Source organism: Lolium perenne, chromosome 7 (assembly GCF_019359855.2).
Source record: "Lolium perenne isolate Kyuss_39 chromosome 7, Kyuss_2.0, whole genome shotgun sequence".
Lineage (NCBI taxonomy): Eukaryota > Viridiplantae > Streptophyta > Magnoliopsida > Poales > Poaceae > Lolium > Lolium perenne.
This window is the reverse complement of record NC_067250.2, coordinates 227,256,545-227,276,380: the sequence shown is the minus strand read 5'-3', so window position 1 is coordinate 227,276,380 and position 19,836 is coordinate 227,256,545. Positions and strand designations below refer to the sequence as shown.

Below are 19,836 nucleotides of genomic sequence, written 5' to 3'. Positions count from 1 at the left end.
CCACAAGATCACATGATCCAAAGTGGTACAATCTTTATGCTTCATGTGTTGACCATCTTGAATTCAATCTTCGCTCTTAGTCTTGGTCAACCTTGTATCTCCTCATGCTCTATCATAATATCTTTATTTGATTGCATGCTCTAAACCATAGTCATCCATATCTGAACTCATGAAACTATCATGACACCGGCTTAGAGCCATATCTTGAGTTCTTTTCTTGAAACCAAACACTCAAGATCATGATGTCAATACCCAAGGTATATCTTTATCTCCATGGCATCCGCAACTTGAATCCAACACATGGACTATATGAAAAATACCTAGGAGTATTCATACATATAAACTCAATGATAATATTAGTCAACAAGGATTATCATTAATTACCAAAAACACACTTAGGGGCAATGTACCCTTACACCCGCCTCCAACGAGGTGGAGCTCTTATTCACCGACACGTTTAGGGCGGCCTCCACCACCACCCACAACAGCGGTGGGCTCCTGGACAAAGCTGTGTGGGGCTGCTCCAGGCAGTTGGTCCGTGCGGAGGACGCGGACAAGACATGTACATGTACACTAAGTACCCTATTCGAAGTAATGAAAAATTGAGGAGAAATTTGGATTATTATTTGCAATTTTCGAGATGAGAGACAAGGGTCGACGAAACGGTTCAGGTCGTTTAACCGGATTCTTGTCCTTATCGAAAAAACATCATGATGATCATCTCAGTCTATTTATGCATGTTATCATGATTGATACCTGTCGAGCAGAGGGTGTTCAATTTCTATGTACACAACATCGTCACAGCCTCCCTCGTTACAATATTCTAGACATACCACGCTATAAATATTTTTGTATGTGTAACAAACTTCTATTGATCATAGCAAAATCGCTGAGAAAAGAATAGTAACTAGCAAATCGCTGACAGCATTAGTCACACACGAGCATAGAGCCAAAGGTTTGTTGCAATGTAAAACTATCTTGCAATACGAATGCAATACTCACCACATTTTCCAACAGGTATCTAGAATAATCGCAACATGGTATTCATGTGTACGCAACAAACAGGAAATGAGCCTATACCGGCGTAGGATCAAGCAACCCCCCAGACCCAACCCCTCCACCCACCATCTCCCCGGGACTTCTAATTTGGCATCTGGCTCGATGGTCATGGCAGCAAGTTCTTCATCAATGACCGAGGATGAGAATCATTGTGTAATCCATTATAGAGGGGATTCCAGTAACTCAAGCTTTGTGGTAATGGTGAAAGTTCTTATCTAGGGCATATGATGAGTAGCACTAGAGGACATTGAGTTGAGGAGCACCCGGAGAGGGGACCTGGGAGTGCTCTGCTGTAAAAAAAAAAAAAAAAAAAACTACATGCTATCAAGATGTTATTTGCTATATAGCACTAGGACTCCATTTTGAATAATATACGCCCTAGCTGTAAAAAAAATGTCTGAAACGGCAGCTTTGTTTGAGTTTGCATGATAAATGTCCAAAACAGTAGCGTTGACACCAGAATTAAGGCCTTATTCATTCGGATGGATGGAGTACTTTTTAGAGCTAGTGTTTGAGTTTGCATGATAAGTATGTAATCAAATTTATAATCAGCAACATGCTTATGTAGGCAACCTGGAAGAATCCATATAATCATGCATGGTTTGTATTAATTGACAGAGAGCAAAACAAGCCAGCTCATGAACTCGCTAGTTTTGCCTTGTGAGTGGTAGTGGTGGTGTGTTGGTTCAGCACCTTCCTGCGTGCTGGAGCTGGCCAAGATTGTAATCAAAACTCTGCTTTCAATTAATACAAATCACCAGTTCAAAAAAAAGGACTTCACCATGACTTGTTCCAGTGCCAGAATGTCATGGTTCGATGCAGGATTTCACTACAATTTGATCACAGAATATCACCATTCGATGCAGGCCCTTTCCACGATTTGTTGCAGGGCCAGAATATCATGTCAGCTCTAAATAGTTTTTTGCATACCAATAACACATGCGTGCGTAGGGATAACAGATAAGCACCCTGAGTTAAACTATTTGATGATAGCACCCAATCTGACATTACTAGCACCAGCAAAAGAACACCATGCTACAGATTAGTAGAAAGATGTTATCCATTGTCCTTATTGTTCTACAAGCCTGTTCATTCTAATGTGGGAAAGACCAAGCACATCTTGGCTACATAACAGCTAATATCATACATGAACACTTGTACATGTATAGCCACAAGGCTTAATCAGGGAAAAAATTATACAGCTAGAAGATAAACATCTCGCATGAACTCATGCACTCCACCTAAACTACGCAGGCAGTTCCTCGAAAGAATTAGACAAATGGCCCTATTGAACATTGCGATGGGTAAGATGCAGCAATGACTCCATTAGCCCGAAGGCATGTCATCTTGGACTGGCAGGTGGAAAGGGAATAAGAGTTATATATTTCACAGTGTAGACGATGTAATTCAAAGATAGGAAGAGTGCAAGAGAGACTCACTGCTAAGTATAAACCCCTGGAGCAAGCTCTGAGCTTTGTCGGCCTGCTCAGGGGTACCAGATATTCGGACAACCTTTTCCATGGCTCCAGGTCTATCTTCAGCAAGTGTGACAGATGCACCAGACATCTGTTTCCAGCAGAGTTTAGAAAGTAAGAGTGGCGAAGAAGTATCGGTACTTAGTTGCTAAGAACAAAAAATCAGGATATACAGCACCTCGCTTATCTGGGCAAGCTTGCTTCCAGCCCTCATGCTGAGGCTTGCAACTGCACTATTTGGTATGACAACTTCTAATGTGCTTCTAGTCACTAGGGGGACGGCAAATCTGATGGAGAAAAAAATATAAGGTGGTCATGGATCAACACGGAAGAACTGACAGTGTTCACACAAACTTACCGTTTTGGAGCACTTTGCCTTATATCATCGTTAATGTTGCTCCCTTGCTCAAATGATCCACTTGCACTAACTCCACTATCCTGCAATTAAACATTCGTATGTCATCCAAGCATTATTATCAGACTCCAGATAAAAGACACTAGAAGCAGTGACTAGAAGAGTAACATGCACTCTTTATCGAAAAAAGAAGAGTAAGATGCACTATATAACTCTGCTGCATACAGTATAATATTCACGTCATACAGTAAAATTTTGCCATGATTATGAATCATTTAGGTAAGTGTTTTTCTCTGCCATGAAGAATGCAACTTTACAAGCCACTGATAGTGCTTAACAGTAGATTGATGTATGGCGACTAAACGCATTTTGAAAGACACAGACAGAAGGTATCAGAGAACATCAGGGGCAAACATACTTCAGGGGATTCCTCAAAAATAAAAATAAACAGAGGGGGATAATACTTTGTTGCATCAAGCTCGAGATACCTTTGAGTGCCAAGAAGTTGTCATTTGTGGTGCTTGTTGGTACATGGCCATTGGAAGGTCATTTCCAGGGTACAGTCCACGAGGTGAGTCTTTTACTGGAGAAATGGATCCATGCACATTAATGCTGCCAATTTGGTTGGGACCATACATCTCACGGTATAAGTAACTTCGTAACTTCGTAGTTACTTGCATGAGAGCATTCCGAGCAGCTCTAATCTCTCCTACAATCTGGTAAAACATATTGTGGTTAACCTCAAAAATAAATGGACAATAAACTTCTAACTCAAACAATATAAATTTTGCATCTGTGTTAGGCAACATAGAATATTAACATGGAACTTTATAAATTAATGCATAACCTATTGCTCATTCCTCATGGGCAAGAAGCAACTAAGAAACATGCCAACTCCATCTTGGCTCAAAAAACAAAGAGCTAAACAGATACTGCTGCATTCCAACCGTATTGACACAGAAATACCATCTGCAACCCTCATAACTAATTGATATGAACTTCCAAAAAAAAACAATTATACAGCCATGTAGTCGTTTTGCACATGGATCTACCTGGTTAGATTCTCAAAAATAGCACAAGTGAAGATGTACTGCCAATGAAGACCAACCTGTATGAGCTCATCAGATTCTAGAGCGCAAGATGGAACTTGCTCCCTTGGTAATATCTGTATATTTGCGCTAGTTTGCCTCTGTATATCAGATAATGATCCGTCCCTTCCCTCAAAGCAAGCAATTTCACTTGAAGGGACAAGTAACCTTGTTGTGATAATGTTATCCTTGTCAGGGCCAAGATCTACGATATAGGTTTGAATGTGCAGCAATGCTTCTTGAGCTGGAAAAAGCTCGTGGTCTGGGCCCTACATCAAAATTAAGGGTACGTTAATAATATAAAACGGAACCCCTGAGGGGAAAAAGTGATCCCAAATTTAAGTTAACACAAACTGAATTATATGTGTTCATAAAACTTCCACTAGAACAAACTTAAGTATTTCAAATAAACAGATATCAAAATATCTATGCATCATGCCATAAGGCCAAAGTAAGGTTACACGCAAGCAAAGACTGTTGTTAACCGTTAAGCAATATGTGCCTTTTTTCAACTAGAATTGCTTCGCAGATCTCAAGATTGAAACTGTACAGATATAGTGTACTCCCTCCATTCCATATTAGTTGTCGCAGACTCGGATGTACCTATATACACAAAATGTGTCTAGATACATCTAAATCAGCAACAACTAATATGGAACGGAGGGAGTATTGAATAGCTGAGCTAACATCTCCCAGTTTCATTTAAATTAGATAACTACTGAAACTTCCATAACTGGTGAAAATCACAAACTTCCATAGCTGAGTCTCGTCAGGCAACAAGTCAAAGACCGCTGGAGCAAGTTAACTCTCCCAGATAGCAACCTAGCAAGTGATGCTACTTTAGACTGGTGCTACAATCGGTAACATATTTAGGTGAAAGTATACCATGCATCTAAAGAAGCAGGCTAGTATGTAGGGCGATAAAGTACAGGGACATAAGTTATGTCAATTACCTCTCTAGATGTGATGATTAGAGCCCTTTCATCAGATCCAGCAATATGATCAGTAAGCCGAACATCAACACCAACGTCAACCTGTAACATCTCTATTATTCCATCACGTGATCCTACTAAACTGTTGGCCTTGTCATTTGGGCAAAGAATTCGAAATATGATTTCATCAAACGGCATCTCTGGATGTTCATTGAACTTGCTACCATTTGAATCAAACTCATATCCTGGTGGCTCCATGCTACCATTATTTCTAATTTGATCGAATCGGGCATAAGGTTCTTCAAATGCAGGCATCGGCTGACCACCCAAGTATTCATCAGCCTGAGAAATTCGATGCTCTGGTGAATTCCGTCCGCGGAAGGGACCACGATCACGGTGTAAGCTTTCTTTCAGACGGTCAGAGATAATTAGTACAGCCTTTTTAACACAATTCCCTTCTCCAACAATCTGTAATAACATATCATGAGAATAATACACCTCAGAAGACAGGTTTTACAATGAAAAAAATGGGAGCAAAAGCAATTTGTCCTATCATGCATCTAAAATCACAATTACAATTATATGGTGTCAAGAAACAATGAAGCCCCAGTAGTTCTCCACCAAGTAACTGGCAGATTATAAAGTCACTACTAAATCACAATATTTAGAGTTGATGTTTCAGGATTCAAGCCTATTTTGAGGAACATGAATTTGGAACCATCAGTGACTACCTGGAAGACATTTATTTGGATGGTGCATCAGATTTAAGCTATAGTTAATAAGTTTAACAACCAGAAAAGGATCGAGAACAAATGCATAGCTACGAGCCTACAATAATTTTTTAGCAGGACATATCCTGGGAATCAGGGTGATCAATCAACAGAATTGTGAGAGCTAGGATGGGAAAAGGTTAAAGATCGCCACGAAGCCCAATTTTGAGCGTAGCTGATTAGGCATCACTCAGTATATTGTAAGAGTCAAACATTCATCTGTTTGATTTGTCTTTAATTTTAAGCTTCTTACTGTTGTTTGCATCTGAGAATATTCAGTTTGTTCAGGATAAGATACCTATGGTTGGTATGAGCAACTAGGAGACGTACACTTAGGTGTTCCGGCTAAACAAGACCCATACTACCAAAAGGCAGGTATAGAACACATATAGGGAAGACAGACACAAATGCACAGACACATTATCCGGGGGTGTCACCGTTTGCATCGTATCAGTATCATAAGAAAAGATTGATTGTTGTGAGTGATTTTACTACCCTTCCAGACTTAGCAGGTAATGAAGCTGCTGACGAGGGAGGAAATGTCCGTTGAAAATAAAGCGAACCAGTGGGGCTTAAAAGTAACTCTTTTTTTTTTTACTGATTTACTGTATGAAGCCAATGATTATCAGCATACCACCTCAATGTCACTCCACGTGGAAGCAAACGAACTTGAGATACCATAACAGACTCGGTAGAGGGAATATACACATATGAAAGAAAACAGAGAACTTGTGTATTAGAACAACGTAATTGCACACAAGTTTCTCCTTGGTTTTATCAATCCACACGCTTTTACCTTCCCACTAACTCAACGCGGTAACACCCCTAGAAGAAAGACGTGGACAGCACCTGCGGCACTAAGGGCCACATCAAAAGGTCATCACGGAAAGCAAATCTCGTGCGCAGAAGACGCGGCATTCACTCACTAAATCACTAACTTAAAGGAGTAGCTGTTTGAGTTGTATTCAGTCTGAGTCTTCTCCATCAATATATAACATAATTTTTTAACGCGCATTTGTTTCCTTCTTTTAGTTCATCAGCTAATGGTTTAGAATGGAGCGGTGACACATGTTATGTTCCACTCAAAACACCAATTTTGACGCTCATTATCAAGCCAGAATTGAAACATGTTTGTAGCAGGCAGCATACCTGTACAACCTCCTCGGACAAGGACACGCAGCGCGGCGTGTTCTGGTCGCGGGGCAGGATCCGGATGTGCGTCTTGGTCTCGGACCTCATCTGCTCGATGATCTTGCCGCCCTTGCCGAGCAGGCAGCCGACATGCTGGCGCGGCACGACGAGGCGCGTGGTGACCTTGCCGCGGTCGCGTGCGTCCTTGCCCCGGGGGCCGTACTCGCCGTCCTCGTCGCCGTCGTCGGGCTGCGTGTCGAGGATCCGGCGGTGCACCAGGAGCAGCGCCTCCTGCGCGGGCGAGAAGGCCTGCTGCGGGCGGCCGCCGCCGTCCGCGTCGCCGTCGGCCGTCTCGATGGCCCTGACGGGGTCCCCGGCGAAGGGCGCGTGGACGGTGATGGTCGCGCCGGTGTCGTCCTGCGCGTCGGCGATGAAGCTGGCGGTGAAGCCGTAGATCTTGGACTCCGGGCAGATGATGCGGAAGGAGGTGGTCGGGGCGGGGCCGCCCCCCGCCGCCGCGGAGGAGGAGGAGGGAGGGGGAGGCGGCGGGGGCGCGAAGGGGGGCGGCGCGGGGTCCGGGGGCAGGAAGCCGCCGCGGCGGTCGGGACCGCCCCCGGGGGGTCCGCGGCGGTGGTAGTTGTTGGCGTTAGGGTTGGGGCCGCCTCCGCCGGCGCCGCGGCGGTCGAAGCGTGGCTTGGAGCGTGGCGGCGGCGGCGAGTCCTGGTCGTTGTAGTGGTAGCCGCGCTTGGAGCGGGAGCGGTCCATTGGTGGATTCAATCCGGGAGCTTTTGCGTTCGTTTTTGTCGTTCGATTCCCTGATTCGAATCCCGTTCGATTGATGCGGTTCGGAGTTAGGGTTTACAGAGAGAGGTTGGGGAAGAACCGGAAGGGGAGCTGGCCGACAGGGAACGCGCCAGCTGATGACTAGTGTCACTGTCTACTGCGACTGTAGGTAGGTATGCTCTTTTTAGGGCTGATTTAAACTCTTCCTCTTTTCGATTTGATTCAAACCGTTTTCGATTCTTAGAATTGAAACAAACTTTACATACTCCCTTGGTTCCATAATTCTTGTCAGTTTATAACTCAATAATGAACCTTTGGTTAGCACCTTCGACTCATATATGCATATTTATCGAGCATAAAACTTCGGTACTACTCCCTCCATCCCATTGCTTAGGGCGTAATTTTTTTGCACAGTTTTTAAGGAAAACCCGGTAGGAGAGAAATAAACGCTAGTTTCCATCTTTACCCCTGCATGATCGCGTGATTAGTGCCTCTTCCACACGCGCTGGAGCTCCTCGTTTCCCTGGACCCCCTCGTTTCTCGGGCTAGACCAGTAGTTTCTCAGGATAGTGGGCTAATTTGACCGGGTTTTGAGGAAGGAGAACGGAAAAGAAGGGGCAAACTCGGGAGATTATCAATCCACAACAACCCGCGCCCTAAGCATTGAGGAAAAATCGGAAAAAAAATTGCACCCTAAGCACTGAGACGGAGGGAGTAATACTAAGGGGGGCGTTTGGTTCCACATTGCCAAGCCAAGATTTGGCCCGCCACACCACCTTTGGCTAGCGTTTGGTTAACTTGCAAGCCAGAATCACGAAGTTCCTTTGCCACACTTTCCGTCAGCAAAACCTTGGCGGTCTTTTTGCCCGCCAAAACTTGCCACGGTATCCTTGCCACATTTTATTAACCACCCAATAAGCTTATCTCGCCATAAAATTTGGCAAGCCACATGTGTGGCAAACACCAATTTTTGGCTTGGCAATCTCTGGCTGTGAACCAAACATCCTCTAATATCTTACGCACCTTCAGTACTTTCATAGTGTAATAATACCTATTCATCCTATTATTGTATTGTTATATGTCTGATTTATGAACAAGAATACAAAAAAACGTCAATTTGTTCTGTTATTTCGTTTGCAGAACATTATTGTGAAGCTTATTTACTTTATTTACATGTGAGACCATGGTAGGTTGTGTAGTGATCGTCTGTGGCCTAGCACCTTACTCGTAGCATTACATGTAGGTCATTTGAATTTTGAATATCCATGTTTATGTGCCATTATCATATTAATAAGAATGAACAATCCTAGTATATGTATTGGAAGGTATTAAATAAAGCCCACAAATGACGACCGAGTTCCTAATTCGCCACATGCATCTGTATCCAATCCAATACCTTACATTACTCTTATCCTTAAGAAAGACAAGTCCAGGTATGGGGTGCTTGGTTTTCTGTCTCGCCATTTTCATTTCTTTTTTTTTGCTCCCCCAATCTCCTAAGTTGCACAAAATTTTCTCTAGATCTAACGTAGCTTTATATGGTCTCTAAGTAGAGCCTCACAAGGTCATTATTTTGGTTTGCTGGACAGACAATGGCGCAAGTTAGAGAACTTCGAATTCCAACACGAGAAGTTATAGACTAAAAATTTGTGATGGTTTTATTGGACTCACACAAGGAAAATGAATACTTACAAGCCATACAAACATTGTGATAACAAGCTTTTCTTATCATAGATTCATCAACCCTTAAAGCCGATATTTGCAATTTTTGTATAGTTGTAGGAATCTGATGTTGATTTGCCGCTATAGTATAATGATCAAGACTCGGAAGATCCAGAGCAAGAAGAACAATTGACAAACAATAATGAGAAGATTCATCTATAAAAAAAGTAATACCTATTACAACCAAGAACCGATGTTTCTATGGGTACAAACGAGTACAAGATGTGTTCTCTTGGTGCCACTTAGGACTTCTTATGTAAACGGCTCACTACATTATACACTAAATGGTTGTATTTGCAGCTAATCCTCCTGAAGGAAACTATCTAAAATTTAGAACAAACTTGAGTAATGACAACTATCTCATAGAGTTATGAAATGGAATAAGGTCTAAACATGTAAATCACATATGGATACCAAACTCCACATAGCCAGTGGCGAAGCTAGAGTGTTTTCTCATTGGGTTCAGTAACTTTGTTACTGTTCAATCTTTCACTAACTTTAATGATAAAGACTATAATAATAAATAATTAAGAATTTTCATTGGGTTCATGTGAACCCAATTGTTGTACTCCCTCCGGTTCATATTAATTGACTTCAATGTGGATGTATCTAGACATCGGAGGGAGTACTACAACTCCGCCACTGCACATAGCCTAGTTGAAAGGAACCAAATATACGGCTTGGAATACAAAAAACAATCTGATTTTGTTTACAAGTTCAATTAGATGCTTCATAAAAAAACACAAAAGAGGTTTATGATTTTAAAATATTCTGGGCCATGGAGCCTAATAATTAGTTGAATTTCTAGACGGATATCTTTTTCTATAGATTGGGTCAAGCTTTTAAGAAATTTTATCTTGGAAGAAAAATATATTTCATTTACTTTGAAACAAAGGATTAATGATAAGTGTTCCCTCCTTTTAAAAAAGATGTCACAAATTTATGTAATTCGAATATATCTAAATTTAAATAAATCTACTAGGGACACCAAGCTTTGCATCATGTTGGTGTCCAGCCGCACCGAGTATGTACTCCGTATTTTACATTGCATGGCATAGCTCATACTCGCGGTTTGTCTCATTTGAGCCCACAAGAAAGAAGGATAAAAGCTTGAAGTTTGCAGTGGAAAAATCAAATTTTACAAAAAAAAAAGGAAAAAAAATCCAAAACATCACCATTTTCGTTGCTCTGAACTTCGGACTGGTGTTCCGCGAAGCAATAAAAAACAGCAGCGTCGATGTTGGCTCCTCCCGCCTCCATCCGTGCCCTCGCCTTCCACCGCCGCCTCCCCTTCCACCGCCGCCACCCTCTCGCCGTCCTTCCCCACTCGTCGACCCCGCGCCCCTGCCCCACCCCCGCGCGCTCCATCATGGTCTCCCCCGCCGAGACAGCGAGCGAGGAGGAGGAAGCCCTCCCCGGTGCCGCCAGCGCCGGCGCTGGGGACGGCGGCGAGGTGAGCACGGAGGAGTGGCAGCGATGGGGCACCTCCGCGCCTCTCCCGGCCGTGGTGTCCGACGTCGTCCGCCAGCTGCTCGACATGGAGTTCGTGGCCGGCGAGAAGATGCGCTTCGGCGGCCCCGGCTCCAAGATAAAGGTAAAAATGCCTTTTTTTCTCCAATCACCTGTCGGATCTAGAGTTTTGCTGTTGCTTCTTCTGTGCTCGACGCGGCAGGAACTGAATCGACGGGAATGCTCGTGAACTCATCATGGCTTGATTTTCTCTCGACTCGTAGGGCGATTTCAAGGACGTGGAGGACAGGAAGCACAGGGCTGTCTACGAGACGCTCGCCGACTCCGACCAGAAGCTGCAGTACTACTCCGCCCGGCAGATTGGTTGCCGTCTGCTCGGGAGCAGGGGCTATCTGTGCCAGAAGGTAGCCTACGAGTCTGATCGAATTTGCTGTTATACACAATGCACCAATTCGTGTTTAACTGTTCACTGAACTGAATCTTGTTTTTGCATGCACTTATGACTTGTGCACTCATCTTCATTCCAAGAGCTTTGCTGATGTATCGACCTCTAACATTGCAGTGCTGGCTACCGATGGAAGACTGCATGTGCTCGAAACTTGCCCCTCGCAGTTTGTGGAGGGGAATAAGATTCTGGCTATACATGCATCCGAAGGTCTGCCTGAAGATCTTATGCTGCTATATCCTTTCTTTGGATTGTGTGAGCATCTCTCTTCTTTCAGGACTTCTTGCGGCAAAACAACACTGGAAAGTTACTCTGGCAAGTATTTGGCATTGAAGCTGCGTCCCTGTGTCTCTTCGGCATCCAAGAGCATGAAGATATCATGTGGGATGCATTCCAACGTTCAGGTAATCCCAAAACCACCTTCAAAACATGTGAGTTCTTTCTTGGGACGAGAGCTTGTTATTAGACCTTTAACTTGCTCATTTTCATGTCTTGCTTAGTTGATAGCCTATCCTTATATACTCAAAACCTATGTCGAAACAAGCATCCCTTTGAATGCATAATCATTATGATTGAGTACCAAATTATGATATACGCATGCAGCTAACTAACTCAAGATATAACATTCCAATCAAATGATCCAGTGCATGCCACAGTCGATCAGTGTGAGTAGCTACCTCATGTTGCTTTGATCCCACATCCACAACAGCTTCAGATTAGACAAATGATGTCCAAGGCGAGGCGACCTTTTTTGCTTTGTGATTCCTTTAGTGTACTTTATGTACTGAATGCTGTGCATTGTTGGGTGTTCATTTTCTGTTTCTAGTTTCCACATAGGCCTTTTTGGTTTAATCACTGAGTGAGTCTGCCCATACACTGTGTGGTTTTGCTACGTTGTAGCTATTGAATTGAATTCTTTCTTGCTGTTGCATTGATTGATGATGACAGAACCTCAGAAGTTATGTTTCACACAAACAAATGCAGATTGCAAGTATTGATTCCTGGATCATGTCATTAGGACTGGAATGTTGTGTCGACCCTATTTATTTACCTTTTAGGGGGAATATTTTGTTTAATTACTTGTGCTCCATAGAAGATTGCATCATTGATCAATCATTTAGTAAACCTATTAGTCTGTTTATCCTTAACTTGGACGTGTATGCTTATTTGTGATCTTCACATTTAAATACCGTATATATCTGTTTTGATTTTGTCTTCCAGGAAAGGAGAAGGTCTCATTTCTGTACCCAAATAAGAGCGTGACCCCCAAGTCTGTCAAGGATCTTAAATTTGACGATTTGACCTTGAATGCTGACCTTCAGGAGGTGATACGTATTTCTTTTCTCTAAGCATGTCTTCTGTGACTTAAACTGTTGCAGACCAAACTTTAGTATTTGAAATGTTTACCGTGTAACTGCATAAGCAATATGTCCCACTTGTGACTTCATCTGTTGGCACTTTATCATCATCTTCATTATTATTACTACTATTATTATTTATATGTTAAAAGTACTGATATTGACCCTGTTCTTTGAATGTATACTGGTTTTATGTGTTTATGCTGTAATCGAAGAGATATTACCTTTCATGGTAGAAATAACATGATGCTGCAAGTGCAAGATATCACTGTATTAGTAGATGGTAACGACTTATCTTATGCACTGTAGGGAGTGCAACGTGAACCTCTTAACTTGGTATTGCTTGATGGTACCTGGAGTAATTCTGCCGCATTATACAGAAGGCTGAAGGTACAGTTCAGTGCATTCCTTATTCAGCATACTGCACTCCTACTATTTGTTTGTGTCTGCTTCCTCTTAAAAAATCATTTGGAGTAACAAATGTTGTTTAGCCGTTCAGGCAAGCTTCATCCTTTTTCCTTCTTCCATGTGATTGATCCTGGGAGCCAGCTGAGCACAGCAGATTTATCTCTCGGAGGAAGAAGCTGACGGAAAATTCAACTGAAGAAAGGGGAAAAGGCCCATTTGCCCATAGGGGTTTGCTGCTGCTACTGCCCCAGAGGGCGAATACACCTGCCTCTTCTAGTATCCACTTGCCTCTTTTCCTCTCTTGCAATGCAGTCAGCTCTCTTTGACTCTCCCTTGGACACATGACCAATATGTCACTGCCACCTCTCCCCCGTAGAGGAAGCAAACCTGGAGTAGAGAGCGCGGTGCTGAGGTGTGCTTCTGTATAGCATGGTCATTGGTGGGAATGGGGGATGGTGTGCAGAGGTGTGCTGCCATGGATGGCGAATCTGAATACAGACCACCAACCTGAGGAGGAGATGAGCCGACAGGAATGGGCCTGGCATGTCAGAAGAATCATCTTGCACAGTATGGTTGACATTGTCTTAAGGGTTACCGAGTTTTAAGATTGTGTTCTTCTTTTCAGATATTTAGGAACTTTGAAACATAGTTTTCAGATGGGTTTCACCGTAACTTGTTTTCCGCTAGATATTTTCTCATATACTAGGGCCTTGTTGATCCGCGGGATTAAAAAAAAATGCAGGATAGCAATGTCATATCCACTTGATCCGTACATGGTTGTGTTTGCACCAAAGTTCGTTTGAATGAACCATAGGAAAAACAAATGAATAATAATTCCAAATGATTAATAATGTTTGTGGATGGTAGATTTCATACAAAATGTAGTGTAGTGCAAAGCAATCCGTTGGAAAATATAATCCTACAAATCAAACAACCCACATAGGAAAGTTTCTAAGGATCCAATCCTCCAAATTTTCTGTGAAAATTGCTTTGAATCAAAGAGGCACTAAAGCATGCCACAATTAACAAGTGAACTTGGGTAGTTGGGTAGTTGGGTTCTAATATCTGTGGTTTACAGGAGAGGTGGACTGCAATATGGGGGGAGGAAGACATACCTTGTATCTCACTGTCTATGCTGACTGCCTCGGTGATGCATAAACTGCGGTGAGCTAAAAACTACACTTGTTGTCTATATTGATGGGTTTCTCTGTGTCTAACCGTTACTTTTGTTGACATGATTCCGTGAAACAGACCTCAACCAGCGTGGGATCGTACCTGCACTGCGGCAGCCGCAGCTGGTCTTCTCTCTGAATTGCACATGCGGCCTGAGCTGAGTGAATTTGATCTGGAAGGGCAAGCTGAGGCAGTGGAGTGCTCGCTGGATATCTTGCTAGATGCTCTCACAGTTCGACGGGTTCGCCTGGGTCGGTCTATTACCCGAAGAGAGAGACATAGAAGGGACTGCATATAGTGGAAGGTGCTCGCTACATCGGCTTATAGATTATGATATGCCTGGGAGGTTTATTTAGTCCTTTTTGCAGAATTGGAGAGTTGATTAGAGTCTTTTAATTGACTAATTCATCATTGCGGTGGTGTTCATTTTGTTAATGGTTTTGTGTTGCAATTACTGCTATGCAGAATTTTGGCAACAAACTGATATGCAAACTACATATGTAAGGTTCTAGCTGTGTTGCTAGAAACAGACTGAAATGAAAAAAAAAAACCGAAGGTGTATGTGTGCTGCGAGAGGATTGCAGACAGGCTAAAACAATGCAAGTCCGTACTGTTTAGCTATAGGAATTATTCAGCATTCCTACAGCTATTGAACTGTTCTTCTGAATGTCCTGCATTTGCGCACATGGTGATGAAGTAAAACAGAGCTTAATCAGTACATCACGTGTGCTCTTAAATCAGTGGCACATTCTTCACCTAACATTAGGGCGCACAGAAAGCAGAGATAGTAGACAACATTAGCTAGTGTCTTCATCAATTCTCAAGTCGAAGACTCGGACGCAACCTGTAGTTTTGTAGCAAGCTAGCACAGATATACTTCCTGGAGGAACTAGGTGTCACGATTAACTGACATAATTTGCATCATTTTATGGAGGAAACACAGGCCAAAGATGTTTATAAATAACCATGAAGTTCACCCACCTTAAGAGAGAAAAACCCCAAAACTGAAGTTCCTGTTTCTGAACTGCAAGGAGTCAAGGATGTTTATCCCAAGGTAAAAAGAAGGATGTTTATCCTGAGCAACAGGACCTGAATCCGTTGCATCATCATGATCATTGGTGGATTGGTTTGATGAATGATGAGTGATGACAAACCCCACAGGGCAAACATATGTCCTCATGAATATAGAAAACAACAGCCAGAAAACAATGCACAGGTTTGGCTCTGAAAATCAACAGTGAAGCAACAACGATACACTGTTTCCTCGTGGAGAGGCAAATGACTCTTTGTGTTTCATTTCATTGAAAAGGTAGAATTCGTTACACGCCTCCTAGGAGGTACAATACAGAAGTAAAAGATATGTATATTCATTTCGGGTTATATCTAAACCAGAGGTGAAACATTCTCACAGGACTTCTAAGTCCAAACAGAAAAAAGAAAGCTACATACGTGTTCCACTACTCAACACCCCGCTCATTCCAGCACATTCATCGGGTAGAGATTACTATGTATTTACACTTATACTCAATTCTAAATTACATCGAAGAGCGGCAAGAGAGAAGTAAACCCTTGTTCGGAAAGAAAATCATCCATGGCGCTTGCTGAGGCGCCACGAGTTGGGCTCGTTGTATCTGTCATGCAGAGGCTCGAGCCTTTCCTGGCGCTTCCGCTTGCTCATCTTTGCCAGGTCGATAGATTTGTAGAACCTCGGTGCCAATTCGACAAGCCATGCTGGGCTGATGGCTGTGACCTCCCTCATGTACTCTTTCGAGGTCATGACAATTTCGTTGTAAATCACCCATTGTGGCTGTTGATGAAAGAGTGCACTGCTTGGGTGGATATATACCTGCTGGTTATCAGCAAGGGTCCTGTATCCTCCTCCCTGGGAATCCTTCCTGGCAGTGTTGAAGAAGAAGCCTGCGGTGATGGCTCTTCTTACCTTTGTGAGATCATTGCCAGCGGAGACAACATCAAGCCTATACCTGTCCATGATCTCCAGGAGCTGCTTCCTCACATCCTGTGCTCTCCTCAGTGATGATATCTGAAGAAAATTCTCAACGCACCATGGCCCCGAAAACTGCTTTGCCTTCCACGCCTGATACACTGTGAGTAAAGTGATGTGATCCCCTTCCGGCTGGAAAAAATTACCCCTTTTCCGATCCGCCTGAGTTTGTTTTTCCCTCGGACGATAGAACACATTCCCAGTTTGAATCATTGCAATGATAGTCACTATTTCATCGCTGCATCCGAGGTCCACACTAGCCAGGAGCATTTTCGAAAGTGGTGGTTCTTGTGGAAACTCGGCCATCTTTCTCCCTAGTTTAGTAAGCAGACCTTCTTCATCTAAGGCACCAAGGCTGTACAACTGCTCCATAGCAGAGATAAGTGCTTGGGGTGCTGGAGGGTCCATGAAGTCAAATGCCCCTAGTTGATTGATCCCCATTGCCTTCATATTAAGAACTGTCCACCCCAAGTTTATCCTCTGAATTTCCGGAGTTGACGTTGGGGGCATTTCATTACGATACGCGCTTTCTGTGTACAGACGATAACACTTGCCTGGGCCTGTACGCCCAGCACGCCCTGCTCTTTGCTTAGCTGATGCCTGCGAGATCGGAGTGATAGTCAGTGAATCCAGTCCTCGTTTCGGGTTATACACGTTAACTTTTGCAAATCCTGGGTCAACAACATAGTATATCCCATCAATCGTAATAGATGCTTCTGCGATGTTGGTTGCCACAACCACCTTCCTCTTCCCAGGAGGAGTAGGTTCAAAGATCTTTGACTGCATTTCACTTGGAAGAGCACCGTACGCTGCATAGATTAGCAAATCGGGTGCATCCTTACCCAGCGCCTGCATCTTCTCGTGAAGATAGCTACAGGCATGATCAATCTCTTCCTGGCCAGTCAAGAACAAGAGGATGTCGCCTTCAGGTTCACTCATATGGATCTCCAACACAGTGCGCAATGCAGAATCCATGTAATCGCTCTGTGGCTGTTTTGCATACAGTATCTCCACAGGAAACGTTCTTCCAGGAATGGTGAAAATATTGCAATCGAAGAAATATCCAGAGAATTTCTCTGCATCAAGAGTAGCGGAAGTGACAATCAACTTGAGATCATCTCTCCGCCTAATCAGCTTCTTTAGCAAGCCAAAGAGGATGTCCGTATAGATGGTCCTCTCATGTGCCTCATCAAGCATGATCACAGAGTAACCAGAGAGGTTCCTGTCTACCATAATCTCCCGTAGGAGCATCCCATCTGTCATATACTTAATGACCGTATCAGGTCCAGTGCGATCGTCGAAACGTATGCAGTAACCAACTTCCTCTCCCAATCGACAACCAGACTCCTCTGCTACCCGCTTCGCAACCGACTCCGCAGCAACCCTGCGAGGCTGCGTGCACACGATTTTCCCACCTGCAGTGTAGCCTGCCTCGGCAAGGTACTGAGTAACCTGTGTGGTTTTCCCTGACCCCGTCTCGCCGATAACGACCAAAACTAGATTGCGATGAACAGCTTCGATGAGCTCATTCTTCAGCCTGTAAATCGGAAGGCTCTGCCTCTGCTCCTGCAGGGAAAGGTTCGACCTCTGCCCGAACGTTACAGTCTTCCCATAAGCCTCCTTCTTCCACTCCGGCATGCTCCGCGCTGATAGGCCGGCGCCCCTCAGCTCCTGCGCGATACACCGGCCGCCAGCATCGGGCACAGGATCTTCCCACGGCCGATTGAGATCCTTGGGGATGGAATCAAGCATTGCTCTCTGCTCCTGGCTCTGAATGTCGCGCCGCTCCTTGACAAGCGCGGCTTGCAGTGTTGCAGCCTGGCTCAGTGACCCCTCAGGGTTCCTGGAAATCCTGACCGGAGACAATTCAACCGAGGAACGGCCCTGTCCAGATAAGAACGGCGGCTCGTCTTCGTTGAGCTCAATCTCGAGCTCCTCCTCCATTTCTTCTTCTTCTTCTTCCTGGTACTGTATCCCCTCATCATCCTCGTCGAAGACAGCAGGGTGGTCCCTCGCATTCAGTGCCCCGGAAGCAATCAGCTGTTTCAGCTCCCACCTCTCCGGGGAGCTCATCCGCCTCGCCCGCCTCCGTGGTGCAGGCCCCTCCTCGGCAATCACAATTCCTGACAGCCCAACCCTCTTCCCAGAGGTTCCGGCAGGAGCAGCCGATCGATTGGCCCTCGGAACACCATCATCGTCAGATTGACGACGCGCTGGCGGCGGGATCTCCCTTCCAGTTTCCTGATCGAGGTCCAGCATCGACAGCGCTAGGTTCCCCCAGTCCAGGGAGACGACCTTGACGAACACCCCCTGGCCGCGCCTCACGGCGGCGAGGGCGGGCATCCGGGAGGCGTGGACGAGCCCCTCGCGGCCGCGCGCGCCGTCGAGGCGCACGAAGCACCCGGCGTCCACCACCCGGGTGACCCTCCCGTGGTACACCAGGTACAGCTCCGGATCCGCAGCGCCCTCTTCCTCCTCTTCCTCACCGTCGGAGGCGAGGTTTTGGGGGGCGGGAGCGGCGGCGGGGATGGCGTGGATGAGGGTGTGGAGGGTGCGTGCGAGGTAGTCCGGCGCCTGGAAGTCGTGCTCCCTGAGCCTGGCGTGGAACTCGGCGACGGAGGGGGAGCGGCGGGCGAGGTGGACGATGAACTCGGCGAGGTGGCGGTCGCCGACGCCGCCGTGGGCCTCCAGCTCGGAGCAGACCTTGGAGACGAGGGATAGGTCGGTGAGGCGCCGCATCGCTTCGCTCGCCCCGCCGGACGAGCCCGCCCCCGCCATGGGCGCGTGGGCGGCGGCGGCGGCGGTCGGGTTGGATGCTCGCGTTGCGGCGAACGGAGAAATTAAGAATCGTCAAAATCGCGTTGTTGCTGGACAGATTAGGGGCCCAAATCACAGTCACATACGGATACGGCTCGGAGACGAAGTCGGTTCCTCGTGTCTGATTTGGATCCTACAGTAGTAGAGTCGGTGTTTTTTTTTTTTTTTTTTTTTTTTGAAACCGTACGCCCGAAGGCATACGAACTTGTATTCATACCGTAGTAAGGAAAAGTACAAAGAGTATTGGGTACAAATACAAGGACAAGACTAGAAGGATACAGAAGGACAGCTGTCCAGCAACATTTGCACAAAAGCCCAAAGGAAAACAGGAGAAAAGCAATCCAGTCCTCCTGGAACTTCTAGCAAAACCAAGCTGTAGATCTTCGCCGGAAACCGCCGCCGTTTCCGTCGCCAGAGACGAAGAAGACCTGCAGCAAACTCCCAAAGTCCCTAAGGGGCACCTCGCGTTGTAGCTTTTTGAGCCATCGCTATTGTAGCTCGCCGCGGGAGGCGAGATCTTGATATCAATAAACACGCATCGACAGCCGGGGAAGCTCCCCGCGCCCCACAAGAACCACGCCAGAGCTCCTCGCCGAAGGTCGAGGAAGATGCTCCGGTGAGACCACCAACCAGCCACCTCCCGAGCCGTCCAGAGCATCCTAGGCCTTACTCCTGTACAAGGACGACGAGGGCCTGGAGAACCAGAGCCGCCATCCCCCTCCTCCACAAGGTTGCCGTCGCCGCAGGAGCCACCGACGACCACACGAGGGAAAACCCGGGAGGACAAAAGCTCGCCCCACGGTGAAGTCCCCCTCGCCAGGACCACACCGGCGAGAACAGAGCTGGGA

General features: G+C 45.3%; 3 protein-coding genes across 3 annotated transcripts; 1 reads left to right on the top strand and 2 right to left on the bottom strand.

Annotated features, from left to right (window-relative positions):
- Nucleotides 1-2,101: 2,101 nt before the first annotated feature.
- On the bottom strand, nucleotides 2,102-7,709 carry LOC127313813 (RNA-binding KH domain-containing protein RCF3). The gene is made up of 8 exons (XM_051344274.2): nucleotides 6,829-7,709; nucleotides 4,931-5,377; nucleotides 3,998-4,246; nucleotides 3,378-3,605; nucleotides 2,893-2,972; nucleotides 2,713-2,821; nucleotides 2,499-2,625; nucleotides 2,102-2,411 (listed from the first exon to the last, which is right to left on the bottom strand). Exons 1-8 carry the CDS (start codon nucleotides 7,573-7,575, stop codon nucleotides 2,386-2,388), a joined length of 2,013 nt encoding a protein of 670 aa, XP_051200234.1. The 5' UTR covers nucleotides 7,576-7,709; the 3' UTR covers nucleotides 2,102-2,385.
- Nucleotides 7,710-10,537: 2,828 nt separating this feature from the next.
- On the top strand, nucleotides 10,538-14,604 carry LOC127313812 (uncharacterized). Its single transcript, XM_051344273.1, has 8 exons — nucleotides 10,538-10,909; nucleotides 11,049-11,189; nucleotides 11,348-11,440; nucleotides 11,508-11,634; nucleotides 12,452-12,555; nucleotides 12,898-12,978; nucleotides 14,075-14,160; nucleotides 14,248-14,604. Exons 1-8 carry the CDS (start codon nucleotides 10,553-10,555, stop codon nucleotides 14,465-14,467), a joined length of 1,209 nt encoding a protein of 402 aa, XP_051200233.1. The 5' UTR covers nucleotides 10,538-10,552; the 3' UTR covers nucleotides 14,468-14,604.
- A 916-nt stretch (nucleotides 14,605-15,520) lies between these two features.
- LOC127313809 (probable pre-mRNA-splicing factor ATP-dependent RNA helicase DEAH5) lies at nucleotides 15,521-19,055 on the bottom strand. Its single transcript, XM_051344272.2, has one exon. The coding sequence runs from the start codon at nucleotides 18,947-18,949 to the stop codon at nucleotides 15,755-15,757; it is 3,195 nt and encodes a 1,064-aa protein (XP_051200232.2). The 5' UTR covers nucleotides 18,950-19,055; the 3' UTR covers nucleotides 15,521-15,754.
- Nucleotides 19,056-19,836: the final 781 nt, after the last annotated feature.